Genomic DNA, 27,536 nt, shown 5'->3' on the forward strand with positions numbered 1-27,536 from the left:
GAGGCATTCCCCAAAGGGAAGGATGCTCCTGCATCTCCCACAGCCCTGGGGGTACACTCTCACCTTGAGGATCTCCTGGTGGTTCTCGGAGGCGTAGAGCCTTCCATCCCGCACGATGTCCTCCACCAGCTGCTCATAGTCCTCTGCCAGAAAACACAGCTAGGGCATGAGCTGACACTTTTCCCCAAACCTCTGGTCCCCATCCTTCAGTCCACTCCCCGCAAACACACAGGAGGTGGGAACTGGGGGGGTGATCTGGGTCCCAAACTGTGGTGGGGAGAAGGATCAGCATGCTGGGATGGCATCTCCCCGTGTGCCGTGCTCACCGTCGTAGGTGACGTAGGGGATCTGGAAGCCCCGGGCGCTGTTGGCTTCGCTGGTTTTAAAGTTGATCCAGAGCTTGCGGGAGCGGGCGGTGAAGGCGATGGGCCTCTCATAGGTCTGGCAGGTCTCATAGGTGGTGATGGAGGATGGGGAGGCTGCAGGGAACAGCAAGGGGACACGGGATGCTGGTTGCTCATCAGCAGAGCTACTCCCAGCCCGGGTTAAGGGTGGCACCACGGATGGGAATTGTCCATGCTGGGCAAGGCTGAGCCCCCCCCTAACCCTCATGTTACATACCAGGGATGTTGTTGTTCCTTCCTTGCTCTGGAAAGCACCAAATGGGGCTTTTTATCCCCAAAATGAATGCTGAGGCCCAGGTGTGCAGCTCAGCCCACGCACATCCCCCTGAGATCCAGCAAGACACCCAGATGGCAGGGTGATGCTCATCTCCCTGCTCCCCTTATTCCCAAAATTCCCCTCCTTCTACCCAGGGATGCGGCTTTCTCCCTTTGCACCAGGCAGCTCTGCCAAACCCCAACCTTTTCCTCCCCAGCTCCTCCCCTGAGCACCGCGCCCGCTCGGTTACCTACAGTTTTTCCGCATGACCAAGACGTCGCCGCACTCGTCCTCAGAGGGGAGGAAGATCTCCGGCACCACGATGAGGATCTTGCGCTTGGGCGGGGGGTTGATGTTCCAGGTGCACTCGATGTTGGCGGGGTAATTCCCCGGGTAGTTGGGGGACTCAATGTAGCCCGTGTACTCACCCAGCTCCCCTCCGCACTGCCGGTCTGCAAGGCAGGGAGACTGGTTCACCTGGGAACCAGCGGCCTGGGGGCACTGGGGGTGGTTTACTGGGCAAGAGGGGCAGTGTCCCGTTAGGCAACCCCCCCATGCTTGCCTACATGCACAAAGCACTGAAATTTTTATCCCCAAAATGAATGCTGAGGCCCAGGTGTGCAGTTCAGCCCATGCACATCCCCCTGAGATCCAGCAAGACACCCAGACTCTACTTTACAGCATTTTTAAATACTTTTGAGGAAGCACCCAAAGCCTGTCCCCGCCTCGGTCGCCCCCCAGCTCGCCTACTTTTGCACTGGGACACAGAGGTGGAGCCGTCGAAGTCGGTGGTGGTGTTGCCAGGGCAGGAGATGCAGTAATTCTGCCGGAAATCGGGCTGGTAGGTGCCCACGGCGCAGCGGATGCAGCGATGGACGCTCGTGTTGTAGTAGTGCCCAGGAGAGCACTGCACTGGGGGGTCAGGGAGCACAGGGGGCTGTGTCAGCTGCTGGCACAGCCCTGCTGGGTGGCCCCTTCCTGGGCACCGGCTCTGACCTACCTTTGGTGTCGCAGTCCTGGAAGGAGAGGGCTCCCTCGTGGCGGGTGGTCAGCCCTCCGCCACAGGGGAAGCAGAGCGCCCGTCCCACCTCGGGCTGGTAGGAGCCACGGGGACACGGCTGGCAGGGCTTGAAGCCATCAGCAGAGTGCTGGCCAGGGGGACACTGACCTGCAGGCACAGGCATTGTTCAATCCTGGCACCCCACACGCCCAGGGCTCTCCTGCCCCATACTCAGATCCTCTTCCCCCTCAGCCTTGACAGCACCAGTATATCCAGAGCAAGTGCTGCCCTTCCCAGGGTCCCCTCTAAATGATAAACACCCAAACCAGCAACTTCTGTGGGCCCTGGGGATGCTCAAGTCTTTCCTGCCTTCTGGCTAATGGTTGAGGTTGCAGCCCTGGACATCCCCCAAGAGTGCCTCGAGCCCCACCCCATGCCCTCCTTACCGGTGCAGCCGGTGATGTTGGTGGCTCCTATGGGTCCGAAGGTGTCTCCACGGGGACACAGGTCACAGGAGAGCTGCCCCTCCTTCTCCTGGTAGGTGCCAGGGGGGCAGGGCACGCACTGCTCCGTCTGCCCGTGGTAATAGGTTCCCTGCGAGCAGCTGACTGAGAGCCAGGGGGGACGTCGGTGATGCTGTGGGAGCTGTCCCCGCCGGGTCCCCTCGTCACCCCACCACGCTCCTTACCACACTTGCTGGCCAGGCGCTGCTGGCCCGGCCCGCAGCTCTCCTGCCGCTCCGGGGCCACGCTCAGCTTCCGGGCCACCTCGTACTCCATCCCTGCGAAGCGCAGCAGGAACCGCTCCTGGTTGATGGATTTCTTCAGGGCTTTGATGGCTGACTTCAGCTTTTTCTCCACTCTCTGTCGCAGGCAGTGCAGGTTGCAGCTGGCTGGGAGGTGCAGAGGGGAATGGGGGTACAGGGGGAAATAGGGACGCGGTAAGAAGGGAGAGATGGGGAGGGAAGCCCAGAAGGATTACAGCCATCCCCCAAATTCTCAGTTGCATGTGCTACCCAGCACATCCCAATCCGGTGCAAGATGAGGTCTGGTTTGTCTCTCCTTGCTGCACAAGGATGGCATCATGTCCCTGGTCCCACCACCCGTGCCTGCACCCAGGCCAGTGTTGTGCCCACCTGTGATCTCCTCCGGCTTGATCTCTGCCTCGAACTCCAGCGTGATGCGCGTCACCTCTTTGTTGGGGGAGTTGCGAGCCCGGCGCCCCTTCCCCTTCTTGGACGAGTCGCACTTGAGGTTGACAAAGGTGACCTGGCAGTCAGAGCACGGTGCCGAGCCACCTGCGTGCGGGGGACAGGTCAGCACCCCATCCCTGCTGGGCACAGACACCCCCACTGCCCACCACCGTCACACCTCACCTTGTGCCCCGCCCTTCCCGGTCTCCTCCTGCTTGCCCTTGGTCCGCGGGTGCAGGTGGCACTTGGCATCCTTAATCTTGAAGGAGGCCTTTTGCTTGACCGGTGCAGCCACAGTCTCTGAAAGAAAAAGCAGGTGCTCAGCAACCTGGTACGGCCCAGCCACGCTGGTGGCAGCCATGGGCACCCCGGGAGCCCCCTTACCGAGGCACTGCTGGCTGCTGTTGGTGGCTCTGTGCTGGCCACCCTGCCGCAGGACGGGGGTCCCACAGCTCACCGTGTAGCTGCTGTCAGACTCTGTGAGGGAGGAAGGGGCGTTGGTTCTGCCAGGGTGATGCAGGGAGACACGGCCATGCCATGGGAGGATGATGCCCAGCACCCTGCCATAGAGATCCTGGCAGGGACCTGTCCTGTGGATCCACACCCAGCAGCGAGCCCTCCTGAGCAACAACCTCCCTCCCTCACTCAGCCACTGCACTCTGGCTGTGTAGCCACTCCTCTCCCCCCAGTTTGGGCCATGCAGGGAAATGGGGACCCCCCTGCCCATGCTGGTGGTGGTACTGGCACCAGTACCTGGCAGAAATCGGGCCTTGGAGGTGCAGGAAAGGGCACAGCTGTCCTTCTTGCCCATCTTGTTGCAGGTGAGGGTGGCCCGTGGTGGCACCGAACCTGGCAGGCACTTCACCAGCTCCAAGGGACACGCACCAGCTGGTGATGACAATCAGGGATGCCCATGACTGGCACAGGCCAGAGACCCACGAGGGATCCCTGCGCCCTGCAGCTCATGGGGGATTCACTGGGGAGGAGAGGGTGCCAGAGTGCAGCATAGAGACCCCAGCCTGGCATCCCAAACTCCCCAGCTTCCCCAGCAGCCGTGGTGGCTCCTGGCCTGACGTACCCACACAGTCCTTCTTGTTCCAGTGCAGCTTGCAGCCGGCAGGACAGGTACACTGGTAGCTGCCGGGGGTGTTGATGCAGCCGAATTTGCAGCCGCCCCGGTTGATGCTGCACTCATCGATGTCTGCGGGGGAAAGGAAAGAGGCCATGGCAGGGGGGGCAGCGGGACCCCCCCGGCTCTGACACTGAATCACTGCATTGTCTCAGGGCTGGGATTCTGGACGGATAAATCCATGCCCAGCCGGGAGAGGGGATCTGCACCACAGTGCATTTCCAGCAGTGCCGCCTCCCGGCAGCTGTGCCAGCTCCATGGGGATGAGGGACACCCCGACTCCCGGTGTCCCCAGGGGCTAGGCAGAGATAGGTGCAGCCCATCCAGGCTGAGCCCAGCCCCGGCCCCTTGTGGGCTGGGGGGGGGAGGCAACAGACGGAGCCGACATGGAAACACTTAGGAACTGAACTCAAAAGGCAGCTGCTCAGCAGCCCTGGTCCCTCTCCTCAGCAGGGACCCTCTGCCCCGGCCTGAAATGATCCCTTCAGGTCAGGGATGGAGCTGCCCCTGTCACAGCCGTCCCTGCCCAGCTCCCCCTCACTGGGGGCATCGGTGGGAGCCATCGATCCCTTTGCTGCAGGGCCACCCCGAGAGAGTCCTGGGGGCTGCGCTGGCTCACGCTGAGTAGTTCAGAAATATGAGGAGGGTCTCTGACCCTCGCCAACCGGGCAGCACTGGAGCACCCGGGCTCGTCATCCCGGGCCGCCGGCACCGCTGCCACGACACGCTTCGGCAGCCCCTGCAAAGCGTGTTTCATCTGCCTGCCCGCTTCCCGGGCGCAGCACGCCCCCGCCCTTGGGAGCTATCTGCCTTGTGAAATTTAAATCAAACCCTTTTGATGTTCCCCTTCCCACCCCGTCACAGCTCCCTGCCAAAAACGCCGGGGATTTCTCCCTCTCTCCCGCTGCAGACAAGTCGCAAATTGTTCCTGTCGCTCCGTTTGAAGTTGCAGACACCAGCGAGTCTGGCTGTGAGCCCCCTCCCTGCCTGGCCTCAGCCCGGGGTAAGCGGGGAACCGACCTTCACCGTGGGCCCTTGGGGTGGGCAGTGTCCCCAGGGCTCCCCGCACCGCTGCTGCCCCACCCCGTGCCCCTCCTCGGGACCCCACCCCCGGCGGGGTGACCAGCCGCCAGCACCCAGCTGGCCCTACCTCCGCAGTGGGTGAGCCCGTAGAGCGTGTAGCCCTTGTGGCAGAGGCACTGGAAGCTGCCGGGGGTGTTGATGCAGAGGTGGTCGCAGGTCCGGTCAAAGGAGCACTCATCGATGTCTGGAGGAAAGGCGAGGGGAGGAGGTGAGAGCTGGCACGGCAGAGGGGCCGTCCCGGGCACGGGGACTGTCCCCTTCCTGCTCCAGTTGCTCCAGCAAGCTGAGGGCTGCACTGGGATGCTGTGGGACCCTGCACTGGTATCCTCCAAGGGTCCAGAACCAGATTGCTCAGGGTATTCAGTACCAGGATGCTCCGGGGATCCAACACCAGTATGTTCCAGAACCCTGTGCTCTCTCCCTCCTTCCCTCCCTCCAAGCTCCTCCTCACCCACTGCACCAGCACCCCCCTCCCACAAGCTCCTACAGCCCTTCTGCACCTCAAGTGGGCCAAGCAGGGCCAGCACCCTGTCCCTGGCATGGGAGGGCTGCAAGAGCCCCCGGCTGCTGCCCATCCAGGGCAGGGAGGGAGCCGGAGGATGCCATGATCAGGGGGATGCCAGGGAGGGATCAGGAATGCTGCGCAGGCAGGTCCTGCCTCGGGGACGGTGCCAGCAATGTCTGCTCGGCCCTGCGGGCACCTCGCTGGGGCAGGGAGGCCCCGGGTGGGAGGTGAGCCCAACCTGGTGGGCTGGAGCATCATTTCATTGGCTTCATTAAGTTAATTGCTGCGCTCACGTCAAACTCCCAGAGCACAGAACCTGGACGGAGATGAAAGCAGTGGCAGCCCCGGAGCCTGCCAGCGCCCTCCTTTCCCAGCCGTGTGTTTTCAGGAGGCGATACTCAGGCTCACTGCACACCTGCCGTGCTGACCTTGGCCATGCGCTGCGGGGGCAGCCCAGTGACCTGCTGGGTTTATGTGGGATGTGTAGAAAGACGTTGGGACAGGAACAAGAAGGTGCAAGGAGGAGCATGGAGTAGCCAGCTCCCTCTGGAGCGAGCAGGAAGCATCTTCTCCCCACTCCCGCCCTCCAAGAAGTGGGAACCCTGGCATCTGCCTAATTGCTGGCTTTAACTCTGCAAGAGCCCACAAGCCCCCAGCTCTGAGACTGAAAGGCTAAGCCCCAGACCAGAACCTAAATCCAGCACTAATCCCGCGAAGGATTTATGCAGTCCACAGGAAAGCCAGAGGAATGAGCAACTGGGGCAGCACTTCTGCAGCAGCAGCAGCCACAGGAGGGTGAGAGACGCGGGAGAGCAGGGAGAGGCAGGGCAGGGGGCCTGGGCACTCACTGCCCCTTACCTTGGCAGTTCCTCTCATTTATGAGCAGCTTGTAGCCCTTCTTGCAGCTGCACTCGAAGCTGCCCACCGTGTTCCTGCAGATGTGGTCACAGCCACCGTTGTTGAGTCGGCACTCGTCAATGTCTGGTGGGGACAAGGGACACCCGTCACGCCCTGGCTGGGATGCTTGGCCAGGAGAGCCCAGTGCTCTCCTCCAGATGCTGTCCCCACCATGAGCTGGCAAATGGAGGAAACCCTTTGGGCTCTGATGGTCACCAGGGGAACGTGGCTGCTGCTTTTCTCTGTGAGCTTCTAAGGAGCAAATGTGTGACACTGGGCCAGGCCAGGGCTCTGGGGTTCAGCTCTCCTTGGAAGTGGTGCAAAATGATTAAATTCTGCAGGTCTCAGAATCCCCCAGAGTAGGGCCAGGAGCCCCAAAAAAGCCTCACAGCTGAGTGAGACCACCAGACAAGAGTTTGGAGAGCCACAGGTTTGGGCTGGGGACTGCTTTGGGGGGCCAGGAGTAGCAGGAAGAGAGAGAAAACCAGGAAGGGAGAACCCCCTCCTTCAAAAACAGCCACTCAACAAAATAACTGCTTTTCAGCCCTTGCCTCTCTGCTTGCCATCTCCTTCCTGCCACTAACAAAGCTAAAAAGGATGATGCACAGTAACTGCAAAGAGCCCCAACAACCTGGAAAGAGGCTGGGATGTGGGGTTTTTGGTTGTCTTTCTTGTTTTTCCACTAATCACAAAATTCACTGCTAGAAAACAACCTGTGAAATGGAAGGAGACCAGGAGGAGGCAGTGGCCTGCCCTGTCCCTCCATCCCCCAGTGCTGTGGCAGCAGCGCTGCCTTGCTGGGGCTGAGGCTTTCTTTCTTTTTATGACTGCGAGGGAGCGAGCTGTAAACCCGCCTGCAGCCATAATAAAACCCCAGACACCAGGGACGTGGCTCCGGGTTATTGCACGTCGCTGGAAACTGCAGAATTGGAGAGGGGTGAATGCTCTGATAAAATAGCAGGGGCTGGGGGTTCTGGAAGCAGTCAACAGGTAGACAGGCAGCCAGCAGAGGGACAGGCTTTCCTCTCAGCTGGGGTCAAGTTCTGAGAGCTGCCAAAAGACACAGTGCAGGCACCGGCCAGCCCTGAGAGGGGCAAGTTTGGGGTGCAGGGAAAGCAGCCTGGACTGCCCTGCCTGGCAGGGGCAGGTGGTTGGGGATGTTGGTGGGATGTGCAGTGTCCCCCAAGGGACTCGTGCATCTCACGGTCCCAGAGCAGGTGTGGATTCCCTGCACATCCAGCCCTTCCAGCTGAGGCAGTGGGATGCAGTGAGATGGGACAGGACCCTCTAGCCCCACAAGGGCCATGCCATTGCCTCCAGATTGATCTGATCCCCTTTTCCTCCTCCCCACAGGCTTCCCAGGGGAGTGGAGCCAAGCATGGTGCCTGCAGCAAGGTGTCCCAGTCCCCGTGCTTCCTGTCCCCACCCCATGGATGCAAACACCAAGTCGGCGAGCACTGTGGGCAATGGTGAGCTCAGCTAAATCTGAGCCTTTCTACAGGCACTGAGGACACAACGGGGATCTGAGGCACCCAGGAGTGAGCAGTGAGCACCCCAGCCCCACTCACACCCCCCTACCTTTGCACGTCTTCCTGTCGGGCTGGAGCATGAAGCCCATGGGGCAGCTGCAGTGGACGCCGGTGGCTGCGTCGTGACACTTGCTGTCACAGCCCCCGTTGTTCACAGCACACGTCTCTGCATGGGAAGGGGAGAGAAAGGCTGGGGTGAGGGACCGGTGTTCAAAAGGCTGGGGGAGTCACGCCACCCAGATGTCCTCCCTGCCACAGCCTGGGAGTGGCAGCGGGTACAAACCTCCCTGCAGAGCCCATGGAAACCGCCCTTGGCTTCTCACACAACAACAACGAGGCCACAGAGCCGTGAAATAATGAACACATGGGGGCTGGTGTCCCTCACAAACAGGGCCTCATGGAGGCCACCTTTGGCAGCTCCAAAGAGGAGGAATTAAATTTCGCAGGGACAAAGTCATAGCACTTGTGCAAAGGCAGCCAGAGACAGGTCCCACCAGGAGTGCCCAGGCTGCAGCTCCCAGGGATGTGGGTGCACAGCCCCAGTCCCCCGGTGAGGTGGCAGGGGGGTTCTGTCCCCCTCGCTGCCACCAAGCTCCCAAGCCACAAAGCCATGGGTGACCCTGTGCCGTCGGTCCCTGACCGTCACCCATTGCTCAGGCACGGTGGCTGGTCCAGCGTCTCAGACTAATTTGGGAGACACATCACATAATTAAAACACACACTCGGAGGCAAGCAGAATCAGTGGAAAAAAAAATCCAATTGAAAAAAAAAAGCTAATTATTTCAGCATTATCAAAGTCAGCTGTTGCTGGTAGGACTAGAAGGGACACTAATTTAAATGAAGCATTTTCAGCTTGACAGCTTCCCTGTGAGATCAATCCTCAATTTCAACCCTAACCACCAGAACAATGGTTTGAAGTGCATTAAGTTGTTCACAAAGGATAATAAAATATTCCTTTCAGAAGGCTGGTTGCTCGGATAAATGAGGCATTTGGGCTTCAAGGAACCCAAGATGAAAATGCCTGGAAGAGATTCCTTGGAAAGAGCAAATCCCAGGTTCTCCTGCTCTGTGCAAGCACCACATGGGGTAGGAATGACTGAACCATCCAACCATTTGCTGCAGGGCTCGGGAGCTGGGATCGCTCTGTGCTCGTCTTGCCACTGCTATTTTTATGATGTCCCATAATAAGAGAACAAAAGGGACCATTTTATGAAATTAATCGCCAGCACAATTACAAAACCTAATGGCAGGGGAAGGATTTCTGCAGATATTATTCCTCCAGCCAGGTCCTTGTGCTTCACGCGGCCCAGCCGTGCCAGGGCCATCCCCTCCCTGCAGCGCGGGGCGAGGGACACCGGGCGGGTAACACCGTGCCCAAGGGAAGGGAAACTTTCTGAAAGCCCAGTGAATCATTTGTTTAATGCCAGCCTTTGTTCCAGCAGCTGATGCAGAAGCAGCCTGGGGACCACAGGGTCACCACTGAGATGAGACGATTGGCTTGGTTCAGGTGCTGCCAGCGGGATCAGGCTGGAGAAGCAGCTGCAGCAGGGAGGATGGGGCTCTCCAGAGAATGTGGTGCCCTGGGCATATTGTCACCATGCTCACAGCCTCCTCCAGCAGCGCAGTACCCCTCCTGGCCCCTTTACACCTTTGGGAATTTCAGCTGAGATTAAAGCCAGTCCCACCCACCATCCCAGGGCAGCTGCCCAGGGTGGCCACTGGGTATGAGCTCAGCTAGCACAGCCAGAGCACCACTGCAAACCCCTCTGCGAAGGGGGGGGACCCTGTCCTGGGCTTGCAGAAAGCTTGGAGAGGGCTGCTGGGGTACCTGTGAGGCCGTGGATGTTGGTGGTGCGGCCGGGCTCCGGAATGGCCCCGGGGAGCAGCAATTGTTCGGCGGAGCTGGCAGCCCAGGGCTGCTCCCAGCCTGGCGTGACTCACCAGCCACACAGGGCTGTGGTGAGGCCTCCATCGCTCGGGCAGGGAGAGGACAAAGCTTCACACACACACACACACACACACACACACACATACACACACTCTCTCAGACTCTTTTCCACCCTCCTCCATCCCAGCTCTGGTCTCACTGCCTGACTGCTGTGCCATGGCACTCCTCGCCCTGCTCAGCACCCTCATTGCAGACACTGTGGCCTCACCTCCACCTTCTCAGAAGTGACAATCTCAGCAGGATGTGATCCCACGAGCCAGAGGGGATAATTCCGCAGTAATTGGAGGAATGACAGCTGGGCTGGCTGGAGCGTGGTGATGGCGCAGATCTGGGGTCCCTCCCTTCTCCCACCCCTGTGTGCAAGGGCCCCCCAAAAGCTGCAGTCGGTGGTCCCTGTGCTAGTGAGCTGCACTCCCAGAGCTTCTCGATGTGGCAGGAGTTTGCCTGCACCCAGCACATCCAGGAACAAGATTCCCCACGACTAACAAGTTGCTGCACCTTCTGCCTTGATTTCCTTGGTGGCAGAACAGAGGCATCACCTTACCTTTGTGAAGGGCTTGGAAACCCCATGGGGATGCAAAGAAATCCCTGGGGAAGTTCCCAGCCCTGTAAAAGGCCATTGCAGCCCTGCCCTTGCTGCAGCTCTGGGCTGAGAGCCACTGTGCATGGCGAGGCCAAACCCTGGGACACCCTGAAGGTCCCAGAAGGGACCATCCTCGAGCGGGTGGGCTCTAGGAAGGGGTAAATGGGAGTGCACAGCGCAGAGATGGGCACAAGCATCCCCCTCCCCACCACACAGCCGCTGGCAGCCCACTGTGAGCTCCTCCTGGGTGGGGGTGGTAACCATTGCCACAGCCACTGGAAAGCAGATTGTCACCCCCGGCGCCGGGCTGGATCCACCAAAGCAGCGTGAGAGCCCCGTCCCATGCAAGCACAGCGGGGGGAGGGTTCCCTGCTCTGTCCCCCAGCCCCAGGCTGGCCTGGTGGGGTTTGGAAGCAGCAGCGGGGCAGGGTTAGTGAGACATGCGGTTAGCGCAGCAGCTCAGCCCCCGAGCCCCGTTATGATCTCGAGAGGAGAGACCATCTACGGTTAGACCCCTTCGTAGAGATAGAGAGAACAAAAATATTTACCATTAGAAAACGTCTCAAGGATAACGTGTTGCTGGAAGTGTCTCTCCCCTGTTTAACATTATAAAAAAGTGATTTAGAAACGGTGTCCAGCAGGGAACTTGGTTGGTGTCACACATCAATGGGTTCAACTCTGCTGCCTTTCCAGACTGGTGGAAACTGTCCCTTTGGGCTTTTTCTCTCCCACCTCCCAAGCATTCCATGTCCCTCAGCCTCTCCAAACCCCCTCCAGCTGTGCTGGGCTGGTTGGAGCCCCATGCGAGCGGGAGAAGCGCGTTATGAGGAGCGTTAGTGCAGCCTGTTAGTCTGGGGAACCAGGTCCTCGCCCTCGTCGGGAACTAAACCAGCACGTGCCAGGGCAGGGGGTGATCCCCGAGCGGAGCCATGTGGACACTGTTCAGCCATGGGCTTTGGGAAGGCAACCACATCCCGCCTGTGGCACTTGCACCCCTTGGATTTAGCACCCAAGCCAGCAATAAGCCCAAATCCTGGGTGTGCTTGGGCTGCTCAGCCTCACCCGTGGGTCAGTGCACCCTGGCTGTGGGTCCAGAGCTCCCGGCACCACTCCCAGCACCGCCAGCTCCACAAAGCTGGGGAGCATCAGTGGTGCCGCCGCCAACCGCCTGGGCGTGGGTCAGGAAATCAGCCATAAAATTTGAGCTGGGTTTAGTTTCTTTCTCCATCTAATCATATTTCTTCCCCGTCCACCCCCTCCCGCTCCACCAGTGCTTGCCACAAGTGGGGGGGCCGGCGACAGCCCTGCTGCACCCCAAATATAGGTGGGAGGGAACTGCAATGATGCCCTGGCTGGTAAATATTCCTGGAAAGCCAAAATCTGCATCAACTGTGACAGCCATTTTTGCATCTCCCCGCGGGCACTGCACCCTTGGCTGCTGGAGGGCTGTTTTATGTGCTTTTTTTTATTCTTTTTTTTTTTTTTTTTTAAAGGCTGCTTTTGGAGCATAAATATAAATATATAAGGTCATCGGCCTCCCCTCCAGGCTCCCCCTCCCCCTCGCGCCTGCAGACATGTTGGGAGCCATTAGCGATGGCCCCTGTGCTCAGAGGCATGTTCCTCATTATCTGCATTTTTAAAAGCAGCAATAAAAAGCGGAAAAATGAAAAACACCGGCCGTGGCCTAATGAAACTGTCACTCAGAGGGGCTGATCGTGCTTCCTGCCGCGTGGTGTGATCTGAAGGGAACCTGGACCAGGGGCCTGTCCCGGCAGCCCATCAAACACACCGCGTACAATTTCAAAGCCCATGGCCCGGGGAACGACTTTGCGTTTCCCCTCACTGGAAACTTTATTCCCCTTGAAATGATGAAATATTTTGGAGGAAATGGGGAAGGGGCGGTGAAGGGGGCAGTGTGGATGGGGGAGGGCTGTTTGCTGTGCCCGAGCCATAAAACAAGAAAGGGTGGTTATAAATATCCGAGCAGGTACCTCGGCTGTAAATCTGCCGGCCGGGCATCCCCGCGGGGCGGCTGCTGGCTCCCAGCGGCTGGAGCACAATCCCGTGGTGTTCCCACGGTGGGGCTGGGGATCGGGAATCCCCCAGGGAATGCAGGAGCTGGGCAGGCCCCTTCCTGTGAGAGGGGATTGCAGAGCCCAAAGGGATGAGACAGGCGTGGTGGTGGGCTTTGGGCTGGTGCTGCTCCTAAAATCCTCTAGTGCAGTGTTTGATTTCCCCTGGAAAGGTGGACAAGGGGAGAGCTCAAAGGGATGTGCTGGCTCTGGTGGGAGATGCCTTCCCAGCAGTACAATGCAGGGCATGGGGACAAAGAAGGAAACTTTGGCCAAGGACAAAAGGATGAGTGATTTCGGAAACCCCCAAATCCCACCCTCACACCTGTGGTACCCAGGGTCTGAGTGCAGAGACACCCCCACCCCCAGCAAACCGATGCTCTGAAGCATCCCCCAAGTCATGAGATGCTTTGGAGAGCTGCTCTCACCCCCAACACCCAACAAGTCAGGAGCATCCTTGGTCCCAAAGCTGCCCAAGTCAGATGCCACATGCAGGGCCCTTCATCCAGGAGGAACCCGCCAGCTGACACACCCGGGGTCCTGAGGTCCCCGTTGGAGGAGGTCTCCCCACCCAGGCACAGCAACAACCCCCTGGGAGGGTCCTCAGAGGTGGGACATGACGCAGTGGCTGTGGGAGCAAACACGAGGACGGCGGGGACCAGGGGCTGTGAGCGCCTGCCAGCAGCCAGGAGGGATTGGGATCCATCCTGGGAGCGGGCTGGGGGACAGCGGTGACATTAAGGCAGCAGTGAGCTGACAGGCAGGAGGGCTTTGCTGGGGGCTCAGCCCCAAACATCCCTCAAGCTGGCAGGGAGCAGCCAGGGGCTCAGAGGGGATCCTCTGCCCTGAGGACGGAGCCGTCTGTGGAAAGCACCAAGGGTTTTCTGTTCAGGCACAGCAGGGACATGGGGAGCCAAAACCTCTCTTGCTTTCAGTTCCTTTTTCTTTTTCATTTTGCAATAAGAACTCAAATGTCTCAAGCAATTGTGGACTTAATCACTCCCCAAATATAACATTTTTTAAATCAAAGCAGCTGTTAAACAGCACAAGCATATGAAACCAGTAAAACTTCTATCTCTGCTTGATGTTTTACAATTTGAAAACACACACAGGAAAAGGACAATTCTGGGGGTGGTTGAGTTGTCAGGTTGCTGGGGTTTTGGTTTTGTTCTTTTTTTTTGCAAGACAATTGTTCCTGAGCCGAGGCCCCACAATACCAAGTCGGAACAGATTGCTGTGGGCAAACCTGCCCCCTCCATGTCCCTCCTCAAAAGCTGCCACTGACAGCGACAGTAACAATTCCTAGGGTGGGGACATCCTCACCACTCTCTCTTCAGCAGCACAGAGGCAGGCAGGGACCCCTGCCTGCACCCCAGCACAGCAACCTGTCCCCAGGTATCCCCTCAAGCACCACCAAGACCACTTCTGCTCCCTGTGGCTGACCAGACACATCCCTGCACCCCGCGGGTACCGCAGCATCCCTCACACACACGCTGAGCTTCCCCGGTCTCAGCAAAAGGAAATCGCCGCATCCCCAAGGCTTGGGAAAAACCCTTCACCAGGCCAAGGACAAATCACCCAGGGAGGAAGACGAGCCATCCCACACCCCAACCCACGTGCAGGCGATGGCCTGACCTACCTATGCACGTCACCCCGTCCGAGTGCAGCAGGAATTTGACGTGGCAGCCGCACTTGGGCCCCTGGTCGGTGTCATCGCAGGTGTGCTGGCAGCCCCCGTTCCCGTAGTTGCAGGTCACTGTGGGAGCAAAACACCAGTGTCACCATGGCCCCAGCTCCTCCTTCCCTGCCTGGCATCCACATGCAGTACATAAAGCTGGCTTGGAAACACCTCGTCTGTACCCGCAGACTTCCCTCCCTCCTTCCCTTCCTTCCTTCTTCCTCCCTCCCTCCTTCCCTCACAGATAATTCCTAAAGCCCTTCACTTTCCCTGTGGGATCTTGGCAGATGCAAACTGTCATGTGGTTTCTCATGTCTTCCCTCTGCATGTCTGCTAAGTGCCACCAGTGGAGTCCCAGCAAAGGGGACTGGTGGACTGGTTGACCCTGACCCTTAATCCAGTGCTATAGGGGAAGGGTGAAACTTTCCTGAGCTCTGGAATGACACAGGAGCTTTTGGGAATCCCTGCCAGCCCTCCCCGGGGGGCAAGGTGTGCTCTTCATTTAGCTTAGAGGGAAAGTAGGCTCATAGGATTAAACCTCCATTTCATCAGCGATTTTACACATTTGCTGCACACAGCAAATGAGAAACAAAATAAAAATAATTGCATAAACACATACATATCTATTTAATAACCCTGGCACTGCCAGTGGGATGCTGGCAGGAGATCAGACAGGCTGAGAGCACCACAACCCCGAGGGAGAGGATTCCTGCGCTCCTCACATGCCGATTGCACTCTCCCTGTTTGCCTCCCCTTTGGAAAGTGAAACACTGGGACAAGAACAGGGGATGCTGAGCCTCTGGGACCCCCTTGAACTGCCATTTCAGCCTGGTCATATAAGGACACCACATCTCATGGCAAAGGGGGCTGCCAGAAGCATTGCCTGTAAAGGCAACAGAGGCAGAGCTGAGCATGCTGAGCTTCAGGCTCAACGCACTAACTGCTATCACGGGGTCACGGCTTTGCTGCAGGGGCAGGAGGTGTCTGTGCCATGGGGACAGGGTTAGGGGGTCCCTGGGGGGCTGTATCCCCAGCCCTGGAGTGCTCCTTACGTTTGCAGTCACGCTGGTTCTTGGTGAGCTCGAAGCCGGGACGGCACTCGCAGGCGATGCCCCCTTTGGGGGTCTCCCGGCAGATGTGGGCACAGCCGTGGTTCTTGTTCATGCAGTTCATGCCTTCTAAAAGAGAAAAGGAAGCAAAGAAATGCTCCAAAAGCTGCTGGCGCTGGTCAGCAGTGGCAGAAGGGCGTCTGAGGTGGGGTGAGATGGGGAAATGATGGCAAGGAGGGGAAACCTTGTCAGTGAGGACCTTGTAGGGACAGGATAACCCTGGCCAGCTCCTGGCACAGAGATGCTTGGAAAGGTGGACAAAACCACCTGTGAGCCTTCAGCCTTTGATCCCTCCCATCTCGGGTGAGACCCTGCTCCCACATCTCGAGGTGGCTTTAAACCCCATTGAGCTCAACACGCAGCACCTGCATCCCTGTCCCCAGCAGGGACCACCCACTGTGGCACCAGGAGGAAGGAGCAGCCAGCTCATCCCTCTTGGACATGCAAGGATGGGGACACAGGAGATGCTGCTGCAGCTGCTCAGCCATCCTGGGCAGGGCAAGATTCCTGGGGAGCTGGAGTGACCAACACAGCTGGGAAGGAGAAGGAGGAAAGCAAAAACACTCAGCTGGCTTTGCCAAGCAGCAGAGATAAAAATCAGCAGAGACGCAAAAATCTCTCATTTCCTCCTATTTTGGCTAAGAGCTTGCTCCAGACGGCAACAATTTAGAGCTGATACCGAGACGAAGGGCTTGGTGCTGTGCAAGACCTGGCAGGGGAAGATGTGTCTCTTAAGGTGGTGTGAGGAACTCCAGGTCCTTCCGTTTATCAATAAATTGCTCTGGGCATAGGATTAATGTCCCTTGTTCAGTATTGCTGTGCAGGGACCTGCAAGGATTTTGCTGCAGGACATTATCACCTCTCCCAACGTGTTTGTCATAGATTCAAATCTGCCACACCACGAACCCAGCAGCAGCACCTAAACACGGGCAGGAGTGGCCAGAGGTGACAGAGGACAGACCTGCCTGATAAATGCAGGGATGAAGGGTGCCCCGGGGTGTGGAGCTGCTGAGCACTGACCTTCAGGGCGCTGGATGCAGGTGTGCTGGTTGTCACTGAGGAAGAAGCCCTCTCGGCAGAAGCACTCGTAGCTGCCCATCATGTTGACACAGGTCTGCTGGCACCCACCGTTGCCCTCCGAGCACTCGTCCAGGTCTGCAGAGGGAAGGTGGCAGGGGGTGAGCACAGCTGCTTGGCACACCAAGGCCATGGGGACCGGGTGGGACAGATCTGCTGGGTAGCAACCTACCGCTGCCTTCCATCTGTGATCCCGCAGCTGGAGGAAAGGGGAATGCTTGACGGTGCAGGGGATGAAGGCAAAGCACAGCAGGAGTGGGTGCAGGGATCATTCAGCTTCCCTGACTCATGGCCTCATTTTACAGAAGGGAACACCAGACCACAGAGAAAGGGGCTTTCCTTGTCTCAGAAACCCCAAAGCACCCAGGATGCTCATCCCGGATGCTGGCTGCAGCCGGCCCCTGCTCCCAGCCCCTCAGAGCCTGTTGCCAGCTGGGGATGCCTGCACTTCATTAGGAGGAGCTGGGAAACCTTAGCCCAGAGCAGGGATAATTACTTGTAAGGAGACTCGCATCCCCTGCCCTGCCGCTCGGCTGCCCTCACACCTGTTTTGGTTTAACAAACCAAGGCTGGAAGGGGCTGAGCTGTGGCCCCGTGGCAGCTGCAATGCCCTCGCCCCAGGCTGCTCCTGCTCCAGCCCTGCAAATCCTGCATTTAATGAAGAGTAACTGCCCATTGCTCTCTCTAGAGGCTTTTTGGGGACAGTGGTCCAAGCTGAACTCACCAGCACCCTGAGGTGCCAGAGCAACCAGGACGCCGGGCTTGGGCAGAGACAAATCTGTGCCGTGGCTGCCCCTTGCCCCCTCTGTCCGTGGTGCCGGGGCCAGGTGATGGTGTCGGGCCGGGAAGCGAGGGGCCCCATGCCAAAGAAAACGTCCTGTGAACTCGAGCGTTGCAGAGCCGCGGCTGAGGGGAAAACTGAGCCCCGCCAGCATTGCCCACCGGAAACGCCGGAATAGCGGCTCGGTGATGGCACGCGCCAGGGGCTCCCAGGCCCCCCAGCACCGGCCCCCTCCCCAAACAGCCCAACACACACCAAAACCCCTTGTTTTTGGGCAAAATGGATGGACAGATGGATGCCCGAGCAGTGTGGGTGCATTGCACTGTGCTCCAGCCCCTGGCAAGCGCTGAGGGGATGCTCAGAAATATCAAAGCAGGGCTGCAGCTCCAGCTGGAAATGGCCAGGCAGTGGAGCCAAGGAGCACCCCACGTACTTGTTATCTTGGAAAGGAGGTGTTGAAAACACCCTCTCACCCACAGGGCAGTGAGGGCTGATACCTGGGCTGCAGCCAGGCACAAAGGGACGTCCTCTGTGATGGCAGGAAGCTTATGGCTTCCTCCAATGCTCATTCCAGCCAAGCTATGTCCTGCAGATGCCAATAACTCTCCTCAAATCCTCCCGCTTAGAACAAGGGCTTAATGTCTTGCAACTTCTCCTTCCAGCTCTGCTCAAAAATGAGGAGGCAGCCGTTCAAACCCAATGGCTGAAACGAGACTCCGCCGCTCTAATACCTGTTTTATTAAACACAACAGAGATGGGCAGAAACCAGCAGAGCCCGTGTCAGGACGGGGGCTTGAATTCCTGTCCTGGTTCAAAAGGTCGCCCAGGGTGGGCAGTGGAGGGGCCTGTGGACTCTGGTGGGCACATACCCTGACCTCTCTCCAGCTCAGCTCCTGCCCATGGCACTGGCAGAGCCTGGGCACAACACGCTGCTTTCCTCTACTTCTCTTTCTTTTGACTAAAAGGGAACGCAGGCAGGTTGGGCCAAGCGCATCAGGATCAGGGATGAGGTGCTGGGATGAGCTAAGGAAGGGCTCAAGGTGGGAGCCAGCATGCTCCCCTCACATCCCTGCTTGCCCGGCTGCTCCCCAGCCATCTCCATCCCCTCCCACCCAACTCTGTAAACACATGACGTCCAGCTTTCCTTTCTTCTCCTCGGGCTCATCCTCCCCTGGGAGAGGAAGGCAGAGCCGCCCGCCCGCGCCTCCTCCCAGCTGTGTAAATCTCCCCCCTCCCCGAGGAGACTGCAAAGATCCCGGTGATGGTGGTTAATGCAAAGCGTATGTGTTCATAATCCCTCCCCCCTCCTCCTCCTCCCAGTGATGAGCTCATTAATGACCCCTCTGCAGACACTAATTAGAAAATAGCATGAGCTCCAGGCGGAGGGGAGGCGGGCGGCTCCGTGCCCCGGAGCTCCCACCGCAGATGCCGCGGGAGGAAGCGGGTGACGGGCGCGGGCAGCTCGATGGGCCCCGGGGCTCTGACGGGAGCTTTGGCTCCGCCGCGGCCGGATGGAGTTTGGGGCGGTGGGAAGTGGCAGGGAGGATGCACGGCCTCTCCGTAGGCAGATGCCGGGTTTTTCTTGGCCCGGGGATTATTTATCCAGTCCCTTCGCTGGTTCCCATCCCCACCATATTTGCTATTAACTCATCTATTTTGGCAGGTGCAGGGCTGACCTAAGGCACGAGCAGAGAGAGCGGCAGGGCCCGGGTGAGCTGGTCCTGCCCTGGGCAGCCACGCAGAGCTGCTAGCCCGGCTGCTTGTCGCAGCAGGATGCGGATGGGGGGAGCCTGTGCCTCACCCCCAGCAAGCCCAAACCCAGCTCTCCCAGTTTTGCCTTACCCCAACCCTCCCAGTCTATGGATAGACCCACAGAGCAAGTTTTTCTCCCAGCATGGAGCATCCTTCCTTGGCATCACCCCCATGTAATGGGGAGCAATCCTGTCCCCGGAGAGCCATTGAAGCACAGGACGTGTCTGCAGCCGGCTTAATGCCCTGGGAGTGCCACCACGGTTCTGTTGCTCTGCAGCGGGCCTGGGGGTGTTGGGTCTTGGGAAGTGCCCAGCAAAGAAAGCCAGCAGGTTGGTCCCAAGGTGCTGGAGCAGCTGAGGAACTGCAATGCACTGACATCCCTCACCTAAGCAGTTGTGGCCATCGTGCGCCAGGCGGAAGCCGTCGTAGCAGGTGCAGCGGTAGTTGCCGGGGATGTTCACACACTCGTGCACGCAGCCCGCGTTGTCTTCCCGCTCACACTCGTCAACATCTGGGGAGAAGAAGGGCAGGAGAGCTGCAGGGCTGCCCCCCCTGCTGCCCCCCATGGGTGCTGGTCCCTGCATCCAACATCTTTGCCACCCAGCTGGTAATGTGCCCCGGGGTCTTCTGCTCTCTCTGCATATTCCAGCAGGTCCTCAGCTCCATTATCACCTGCAGCACCCCTCCAGACCCTACAAAAACATCCCCATTCTCCCCAGTCTAGATGCTGGACCCCCAGCCAACCCAGGGTCTTACAGCCTTAGCTTGGTGCAGAGTGCTGGGAAACTCTTGGGATTTGCTGGGGTGCTGGCAGAGCAGCCCATCTCCATGGCAAAGCCCTGCAGTGCCTGGAGCGCTTTAATCCCTCTGCTGTTTGTACTCAGCCCATCCTGACCCTGAACCTGCTCCAAGCAGAGCTGGGAATTTTTCCCCTGCCCCAGTCCCGCTTTCCTGCTGCTGCTGCTCCAAGGAATCCATTTTCTTTCCATTCCCCACTCAGATGTATCTATATATAGATATATGCCTATACCTATGTCAATATCTCCATTTACACCTATATCTACATCTATATTGGTATCTACACCATCTGTATCTCTGTTTCTATATATTATTTTTCAGTTTCTTATGTTTTAGCCGCTAATGCAGTTCTGCAGCCTTGGGGTCAGAAATCCTGCAGGAAAATAAGCCCAGCTTTGTTCAAAACAAGACCCAAGTGACCCTTCATGGGCAGCCCCAACCATGCCAGGACAATGGCACTGGCAAGGACAGTCAGAGTCCTCTCTGTCTTCATGCACTGTCAACAGGCCAGGAGCTTGGGGCAGAAAAGGGGAATAAAAGGTTTACAATGGGCTGGGGTAAACAAGTGGTCTTTTTGCACGGGCCAACGCTGACGAGCCACCGCTGGCCTCTGACCGGCCGGGCTGTCACTCGTCAGCAAGGCTCTGGCTCTGACAGCGGCGTGTCCCTACCTTTGCAGTGCTTCCCATCCCCGGTGTAGCCGGACTTGCAGATGCACTTGTAGGACTTGGGGGTGTTCTGGCAGATGGCGTCGATGTGGCAGTTGTCGGTGCCCTCCACGCACTCATCAACATCTGCAAGAGGACAGGTGAGGGGAGCATTGGGGAGAGCCTGGGACCTCTACCCCCTGTCCCCATGGGAGCCACCGCCCAAGGTGATGGATCCCAGCAGCCTCTGGCTCCTCAACCAGCCCTGATGCAGTGGATGATGGGCTCTGGACATGGTGAATCACTGGGTTCACTCCCAAACAGCACAACCTGTGTCCCCTCTTGGACACATCACCCTGAGACCCTCTGGCCCTTTCAGGTGTCTGATGATAGGAAATGCTGCTCTGGCGCTCCTAGTCCAGGCTGGAGCCAGCCCAGGAAGAGGTGAAAGTCTCTGTCTCCAATTAGCTGTTTCCTGAGCCAACCAGGCACCCAAATAATCATCATCGCTTTCTATTCTTAGGCACCAAGGAATGTGCACAAATTAGCAGGGACCACACTAAATAAACCTGGGAGCCAGGAGTGAGAAGCAGGAGAGAGAACAGGGAAAAACATCGAGGCTTCCTTGGGCACATGGACAAAATTTGCATCATCCCCATCCCCTGTTGCCCCTCAACTCCCTTCTCTGGGATGCAGTGCCGTGGTCCCCAGGATATCCCATCCAGAGCTTCACGTGCTGGCGACGGCCTCAAGCAGCAATGCCCAAGAGCTTGCTATGACAGGAGGCCATGGAGTGGAGGTTTTAACGGTATTTGGGAAATGGAGAAGCCTCGAGCACACGGAGTGGAGGTTTGTGAGCAAAAGGCTGTTCAGCTGGCTCTCACTGCCTTCCTTCCCTGCTCTGGCAGTCAGGGAGATGTGGTGCCCTGAAGCGGGCACACCCCCTCCCTGGCTGCCAGTGCCTGGAGGTCAGGCAGGGGCTGAGCATCACCCGCAGCCCCTCCGGTATGGGCAGGGCTCCCAGAGCACCCCAAGCTCCAGCTCCACCGGCACGTGGGAAGCACCAGCGCTGCTCCTGCAGGGATTTGCTTCCACCTCCTCTCACAGGGATAGGAAGCTTCTCACTTGGGGAAAGGGGACCTGAGAGTCCCTCCAGCTTCCCTGTATCCCCTCAGGAGGCATGTGAGGCTTCAAAGCTTTCAGCTGCCTTTAAAAAACTGCTTTTCAGCAGCCCCAAGAACAGAAGTGCTCCAGGAGGTCTCCAGAGACCCAAAACATCCCTGCAAGCGGTGGGCGGGCAGGCAGCCCTGCAGCTCCGCGGGACAGGGGCCACGGCCGCGGGAACGCCAGCCCGAGCCGTGTCCCGGCCACCCCGGCGGCTCCTTGCCGGGAGATGTGAGTCACCCGGCCGGGAGGAGGAGAGCTTTGTCTCTGCACCAGGGAGGCGGCACGTGCCTGCGCATTGTATAAATATTTACAGCCCGCATTCATATTTGTTATTTGACATTAGCCATGGCCCGCGGCCACCACGGCCTCCCTTGGGCCATTAATCACCGGCTGGAGGCTGACCCACCACGGTGGGGACGATGGAGGGATTGCACGGGGAGCAGGGCCCTGCTCCTGGCTGGCACCTACAGCAGCCGTGGCACTGGTCACGGTGCCACGGTGCTGCGGCCACCCCAGCACCCAGCGTCATCACCTGCCTGTGCCAGGGGTCCCATGGGGCTCTTGTCCCTTCGGGGAGCTGAGTGTGGCTGTTCAGCATCCCAGTGACTTCGCCTCAGGCTCCTGCATCCCTCACTGGGCTCCCAGAGGGGTGGTGGGAGGTCGTGGCACTGGAGCAGGGGGATGTGGGGGGATGCCACGTGCTGGCCACAATGTGCGTGGGAACTCAGCAGCAGCAAAGCTGATGCTGACCCAAAGATCTACTGAATCTGCAGATCCTGGTCCTGGCCCTGCATGGTTGGGAACCCCCCTCAGATGTTCCCCCAAAGTCATAAATCACGTGATGCTTCGAGTCATGGTGCCAAGGTGACAGTTGTCAGGTCTGGCACCCTGGGCACCCACCCTGGCACACAGGTGGGAACCAGCACCCAAACTGTACAGACCATCCATCAAACCCCATCTCCTTCCCCTAAAAACACTCAAAACAAGAAGCATCCACCAGGCATCAATCACATCATTGAAACTTTCCCAGCCTTTTGCCAGGAATCTCACTTTTGGGGGAGTTTTATTTCCTATTTCTTTTTCCTTCTGCGCTCTCAAACTCAAGACCACGAACAACATGCATGAGGCACTGAACGCACCTCTGGCCCTTTCCCACTCACACATGTATAGCATCTTTTTTTTCCATCTTTTTTCTTTTTTCCCATTCTGTAACTTCAAAAGTTCTCTAACTTTGGAAAGATTACACAGCAGCAAAAGTACAAAAGAAAACATTATCAGTTTTCCACTCTGTAATTTTTCCAAAGCTGGAGTCATTCCGAAAGGTTACAGGATTATGAAAAAAATAAAAAGAAAACGAAAAAAAAAGTGTGTTTGTGGGAAGAATGAGTAAATACCCTCCTTGGCACCCCAGGAGCTGTCCTGGGATTGGCAAAGATCCCAATTTTAGAATGCTGAAATTTTGGCTCCTTCAGAAATGATGTAGTGAATTAGAGTAAAACCCTCTGAAAAACTCAATTTTTAGCATTTTTGTCAACGCAAGCAACATTTTCCCATGAAAGGGAAGGTTTTCTCTCTGGGCAGCTGGTTTTTCCTGCAGGAGAATTTTCTCCATCCAAAAAGCTGCCTGTGGCCTTACTGCAGGTGCTTTGAGTTGCTGCCACCATGTGAGAGGGTTCATCTTCGAGAAAAGTGAAGATTTTTTTTTTTTTTTTTAAATAAAACATCGTTATTGGTGTTCCTGTCCCTATTTGCTCTCAGAAGTTCCTCACTGGGGTGTGCCCTTCTTGTCCCCCTGCTCCAGGGGACCTGCTCCAGACAAGGTCCCAAATCTAGGTGGGCTTTCTGGAGGGTTTGCCAGTCCCCCTGCAGACCCCTACCCCTACAGCCCCTCCATCTCTTCCTTCCACAAATAACCAAAAAACGCTGTTTTTCACCCACAGCTGCCTGAAATGAGCCCAAACCGGGCAGCGCAGATGGGCGCATCATGCCCCAAATCCCCGGCACTGGGGAATTCTGCACCCAGCGGGGAATTTGGTTTTGATGAAGATGTTGAGTCTCGCTGGGGACCACAGGTTTCACCCACGGTGGCCCCGCTCCCTGCCCAGCCCCATGCCCCTGTCCCACTGAGCTGGGGCTGAGCAGGGCTCCTCAGAGGGCAGGAGCATCCCTGGCACGGCCATCGCCGCGGGCTGCGGCGAAGGGCAGGAGGTTGCGGCGCTCGCCCCGCGCCTCGGGCCATGTTTTTTATTCCGTTGTGGGTGGGATTTTCCAGCGCTGGCTGTTGGGCCCCGTTCCGCTCCAGCTGCAGCTTTATTCTCCATTTCAAAGGCAGCGGAGGCAGACGGTTTCAACGCCACTGCCATTTCGAGCGTGCCAAAAGCGGGGGGACCGCCACCTCCCCGGGACCGGCGCGCACCCACCGGGAGCCGAAGGGCTTTGACCGAGGGCCAGCGGGGGAGGCGGTGGCAGAGCCCACGGGCACCCGGGTCCCACCTCTGTGCCCTGCGGCGTCACACCCGACAGCGAGTAGGGGGATAAAGCAACAGCTCGTATATTTTTAGAGGCTCGATTGAGGCTCTTTCCTCACTTCCTTATTTTGTTTAAAAAAAATAATAAAAGATGGTTTTATCCATAGGCCGAAAGTCCCAATAAATCTGAGGAGGGGGGTGAGACAGGGCAGCAAAAACTGGCCTGAAAATACCCTAAACAAACAAACCCACCATCCTTTTTCCCCTCTCCTGCAAGCGCTTCAGCTTTTTCTACAAATTAATTTTATTCTTTGTTTTTATATAGGCATATATATTAACAGCCTGTCTGTATGGGGATGTGTGTGTAGCTGTTGGCAGACATGAGGAGTTTCCACTCGGCCTTAATGCCAAATTAAAGCTTTATAACTTCAGTAGCTCCTTTTACCAGGGTATTAATAACCACCTCAGACACTGTGGTGCAGTTTATTAATCATTTGTTCGTCCAGGGAGCTCACAAGGGTGACTCGTGCTGTGCCACAGCAGGATGGGCTCAGGGCATGGCCACAGGCAGCGGCAGCCCCCTGGGAGGGGGGAGGAGTATGCTCTTCAGGGCAGCCTTCTGTAAATTGGCTAAAGAAGTGTCATCTGAACTCAGAGATCCCGACTCAGGTGCTGGGTGATGTTTTGCTGCCAGGATGGGGGTGCCAGTGGTCCCTGGGCAGGTACCTGCGCTCAGGATGGCTCAGAGGGGATGTCTGCATCTCCCCACGCAATGGAGACCCCTGAACCAGCCCAGTGCCCACACAGCCACCCAGCTTTCCCAAAAGCAGGTGGGACGCAGGAGATGCAGCCCCAGCGCTTGGCCCTGTGGAATGATGGAGCACGGAAGGACGAGGAACCACAAGTCACAGCGAGGAACTGGGGCCATTCCCAGCCTGGTGACCCTACCGTCCAGGGCCCAGACCCTGCTTTATACCCTTCACCATGGGTTTTGCTTCCCCAAAGCTGTCAATGACCCAGAAAAGGGCTTTTTTATCCCCCTCGCTGATGCTTCCCACTCCCATGAGGGCAGAGCCAGGTTGAACTGTCCATCCTCTGCAGCAGTCCAGGTCATCCTGATGGATCCCAGTTCCACCACCATTCCCTGGGTAGGAAATGGTCCTTCCACTTCCATCCCACCTCCTTGTGCAAACCCTGGTCACTTCAACCCAATTCCATCCCCACTTCCCCACAGAGGGTTTGATGCTCCACGCCAGCAGCGTGTTCATCTCCCCAGGGAATTGTCATTGCTGTTGTTGTTCCTTTGGCTTATCGGACTGACCCAGCCTTGCCTTAAAAAATGTGTTTGTTTGTTTTTTGCTCCAGGAGCAACAATCTCAAGATCTCCAGCGGGGACACAGCCTCTCCAAAACACAGCCGGGCATCCTCCAGGGCCGCCAGACAGAGCAAACTTAATTTGCCATCCCAGACTTCTCCTAAAGCCTCTCAGGGGACTTAGAATTTTGAAAGTGAAGGTTAAGGTCAATCACGCATACTTTTTTTCTAAACAGATTGCTCTGGTGTGGCTGTCTGCAAAGGAAAAAATCTATATAAAAATAAAAGAAAAGAACCCCCGATTCCTGAGCAGTTTGGAGAGAGCAACACATCAGCACTGGAAGAATCAAGGTGTCTGAATATTTATACTCCAGTCAGCAGTTACAAAAAAACTCTTCTTCCCTCCTTCCTACCCACCCCCTCCCCTTTTTTAATCTCAGTACAGGCACGTTAGACGCCCTCAGTCAAAGATCTCCTTTGAACTGTGTATGTGAAATGTTTACAGTTTTACATTTCATATTTCAGCGGGGTGGAGGGGACAGGCACAACAGTCGCACACTGTGAATGCCGGAGAGGTAGGAAGGCAGAGGCCAAGGGGGAGGAGGTTTGGCGGCAATGGGAGGGGAATCAAGCAGCATCTCCACGCTGCAATTGGAAAATTTTAGACTCCTTGAAAAAATACAGAAAAGTAATCCCAGGCGGCATAGGCTCTGCAGGTGCATCCCACCGCACCAGCCCCTCACGTGGGACAGTGGCTCTGGCCCCGGGCAGCCACACAGCACCACAACCATGGATGACCATCGGGTGCCCCGTGGGCTGGGCTGGGGCTCTGATCCCACCCAGGACCCTGAATGGGGGCTGTGGGAATGCCAAGGGCTGTGAACTGGAGTGCTGGGGTCTCCCAGGGAGATGCTGCATCTCCCTCCCAGACCTATTCCACGGCATCCTCTGAGGGGATGTGCAATTAGTTGCAAGGAAAAGTGGCAAATCCTGGGATGTGTTCCCAGTGATGAGGGTGCTTCCAGAGGGGCTGGCACTGCCCGAGGATGGTGCAGAGCTGCCAGTCCCTGGGCTCTGTCTTCCCAACATACAGGGAGGGACTGATGCTGGCAGACAGCAGGTAAGGGCACTGCTCCACTGAGAGAAGGAGCTCAGGACAAACTCTTCTGCCTGGAAGACTGTGAGATGGACTGATGGACAAGAAGTTGGGACTGGGGGTGACATTATCTATCCAAAACCCAGAGGAGTGGTGGGCACAGCGGTGTTTGGTCAGCTTGGCCTGGGGACCACAGGGAGAGAGTCCATCCCAACTGTGAATGCGTGTCAGGAGCCTCCCTATGGTTATTTAGATTTATATTGTCAGTTCTCCTCTTGAAAGCTTGCCTAGCCCTAAGCTGACTCCACAGGCAGCCAGGTCCACTGGCAGACACCCTCCAGGCCCAGCAGCCGGCTCTCTAAATCCTTCCTTCCCCACAGACTAAACTTTCTGGGGTAATTCAGTGCAAGAAATGAGCCAGCAAGCCCAACCCATGACACAACATTATCCCAGGAAGACAAGACCATCCGATGGGAGAGGAGCCTTTCCCAGCCCGTGAGAGTCACCTGGCAAGGGTGGCTGTCCCTCAAAAGGGCAAAGGTTTCAGGCTGATGTGTGCCACATCCTTGGGGTGTCACCCGGCACACACACCTGATACTTTCGAGAAATATCCTTCTAACCTGTCCCAGACACACAGAGCAGGTTCAAGGAGCTCGGTGACAGTCAGAAAACCAGGAGACAGCGGGTTCTGAGGAAAGGCACACGTTGTACCTGCCATCAGTGATGCCCAAATGATGCCTGCGAGTTCGGCCTCATCCAAAAAGGACCAGCACCGGGCCCACCCCTGCCCAGAGTCCTTGCAGCCCCATAGGCACCAACCTTTGCCCCTCCCCAGCCCACAGAGCCCCTCGACTGCAGCCTCAGGGATCAATTCTCCAGCACAGCCCCCCTGGCTGGCGAGCAGCCGGACAGCCGGAAGGAGCCAGCGCTGTCCCAGGCGCACGGCGGGCTATGAACCCCGGCGCAGGATTGAGCTCACCTCTCTCCACCCCCACTCCACCCCTCTTCTTCCCTGAAGGGATCTGTCAAGTCTCTGCACGATGGAATTTCA

The 27,536-nt window shown here is 57.5% G+C and overlaps 1 protein-coding gene across 4 annotated transcripts in view; it reads right to left on the bottom strand.

Moving 5' to 3' along the window:
- The window catches only part of SCUBE3 (signal peptide, CUB domain and EGF like domain containing 3), a 33,257-nt gene that overhangs the window by 4,000 nt on the left and 1,721 nt on the right, over nt 1-27,536 (bottom strand). The window contains exons 2-22 of one of the 4 annotated variants that reach the window (XM_068996107.1): nt 20,465-20,587; nt 19,381-19,506; nt 16,406-16,540; nt 15,329-15,454; nt 14,238-14,354; nt 11,075-11,122; nt 8,045-8,161; nt 6,428-6,550; nt 5,132-5,248; nt 3,931-4,053; nt 3,606-3,740; nt 3,237-3,329; nt 3,036-3,152; nt 2,796-2,957; nt 2,349-2,552; nt 2,107-2,268; nt 1,661-1,828; nt 1,411-1,572; nt 915-1,112; nt 327-479; nt 64-143 (exon numbers count right to left, since the gene is read on the bottom strand). In XM_068996107.1, the coding sequence (XP_068852208.1) occupies nt 64-143; nt 327-479; nt 915-1,112; nt 1,411-1,572; nt 1,661-1,828; nt 2,107-2,268; nt 2,349-2,552; nt 2,796-2,957; nt 3,036-3,152; nt 3,237-3,329; nt 3,606-3,740; nt 3,931-4,053; nt 5,132-5,248; nt 6,428-6,550; nt 8,045-8,161; nt 11,075-11,122; nt 14,238-14,354; nt 15,329-15,454; nt 16,406-16,540; nt 19,381-19,506; nt 20,465-20,587 (2,789 nt within the window). Of the gene's footprint in view, nt 1-63; nt 144-326; nt 480-910; nt 1,113-1,410; nt 1,573-1,660; nt 1,829-2,106; nt 2,269-2,348; nt 2,553-2,795; nt 2,958-3,035; nt 3,153-3,236; nt 3,330-3,605; nt 3,741-3,930; nt 4,054-5,131; nt 5,249-6,427; nt 6,551-8,044; nt 8,162-11,074; nt 11,123-14,237; nt 14,355-15,328; nt 15,455-16,405; nt 16,541-16,634; nt 16,864-19,380; nt 19,507-20,464; nt 20,588-27,536 lie in introns of those variants that run through there. The other 3 variants (XM_068996108.1, XM_068996109.1, XM_068996110.1) reach the window with 3 other exon arrangements.

The sequence above is a fragment of the Aphelocoma coerulescens genome, chromosome 26 (genome assembly GCF_041296385.1).
Source record: "Aphelocoma coerulescens isolate FSJ_1873_10779 chromosome 26, UR_Acoe_1.0, whole genome shotgun sequence".
Classification (NCBI taxonomy): domain Eukaryota; kingdom Metazoa; phylum Chordata; class Aves; order Passeriformes; family Corvidae; genus Aphelocoma; species Aphelocoma coerulescens.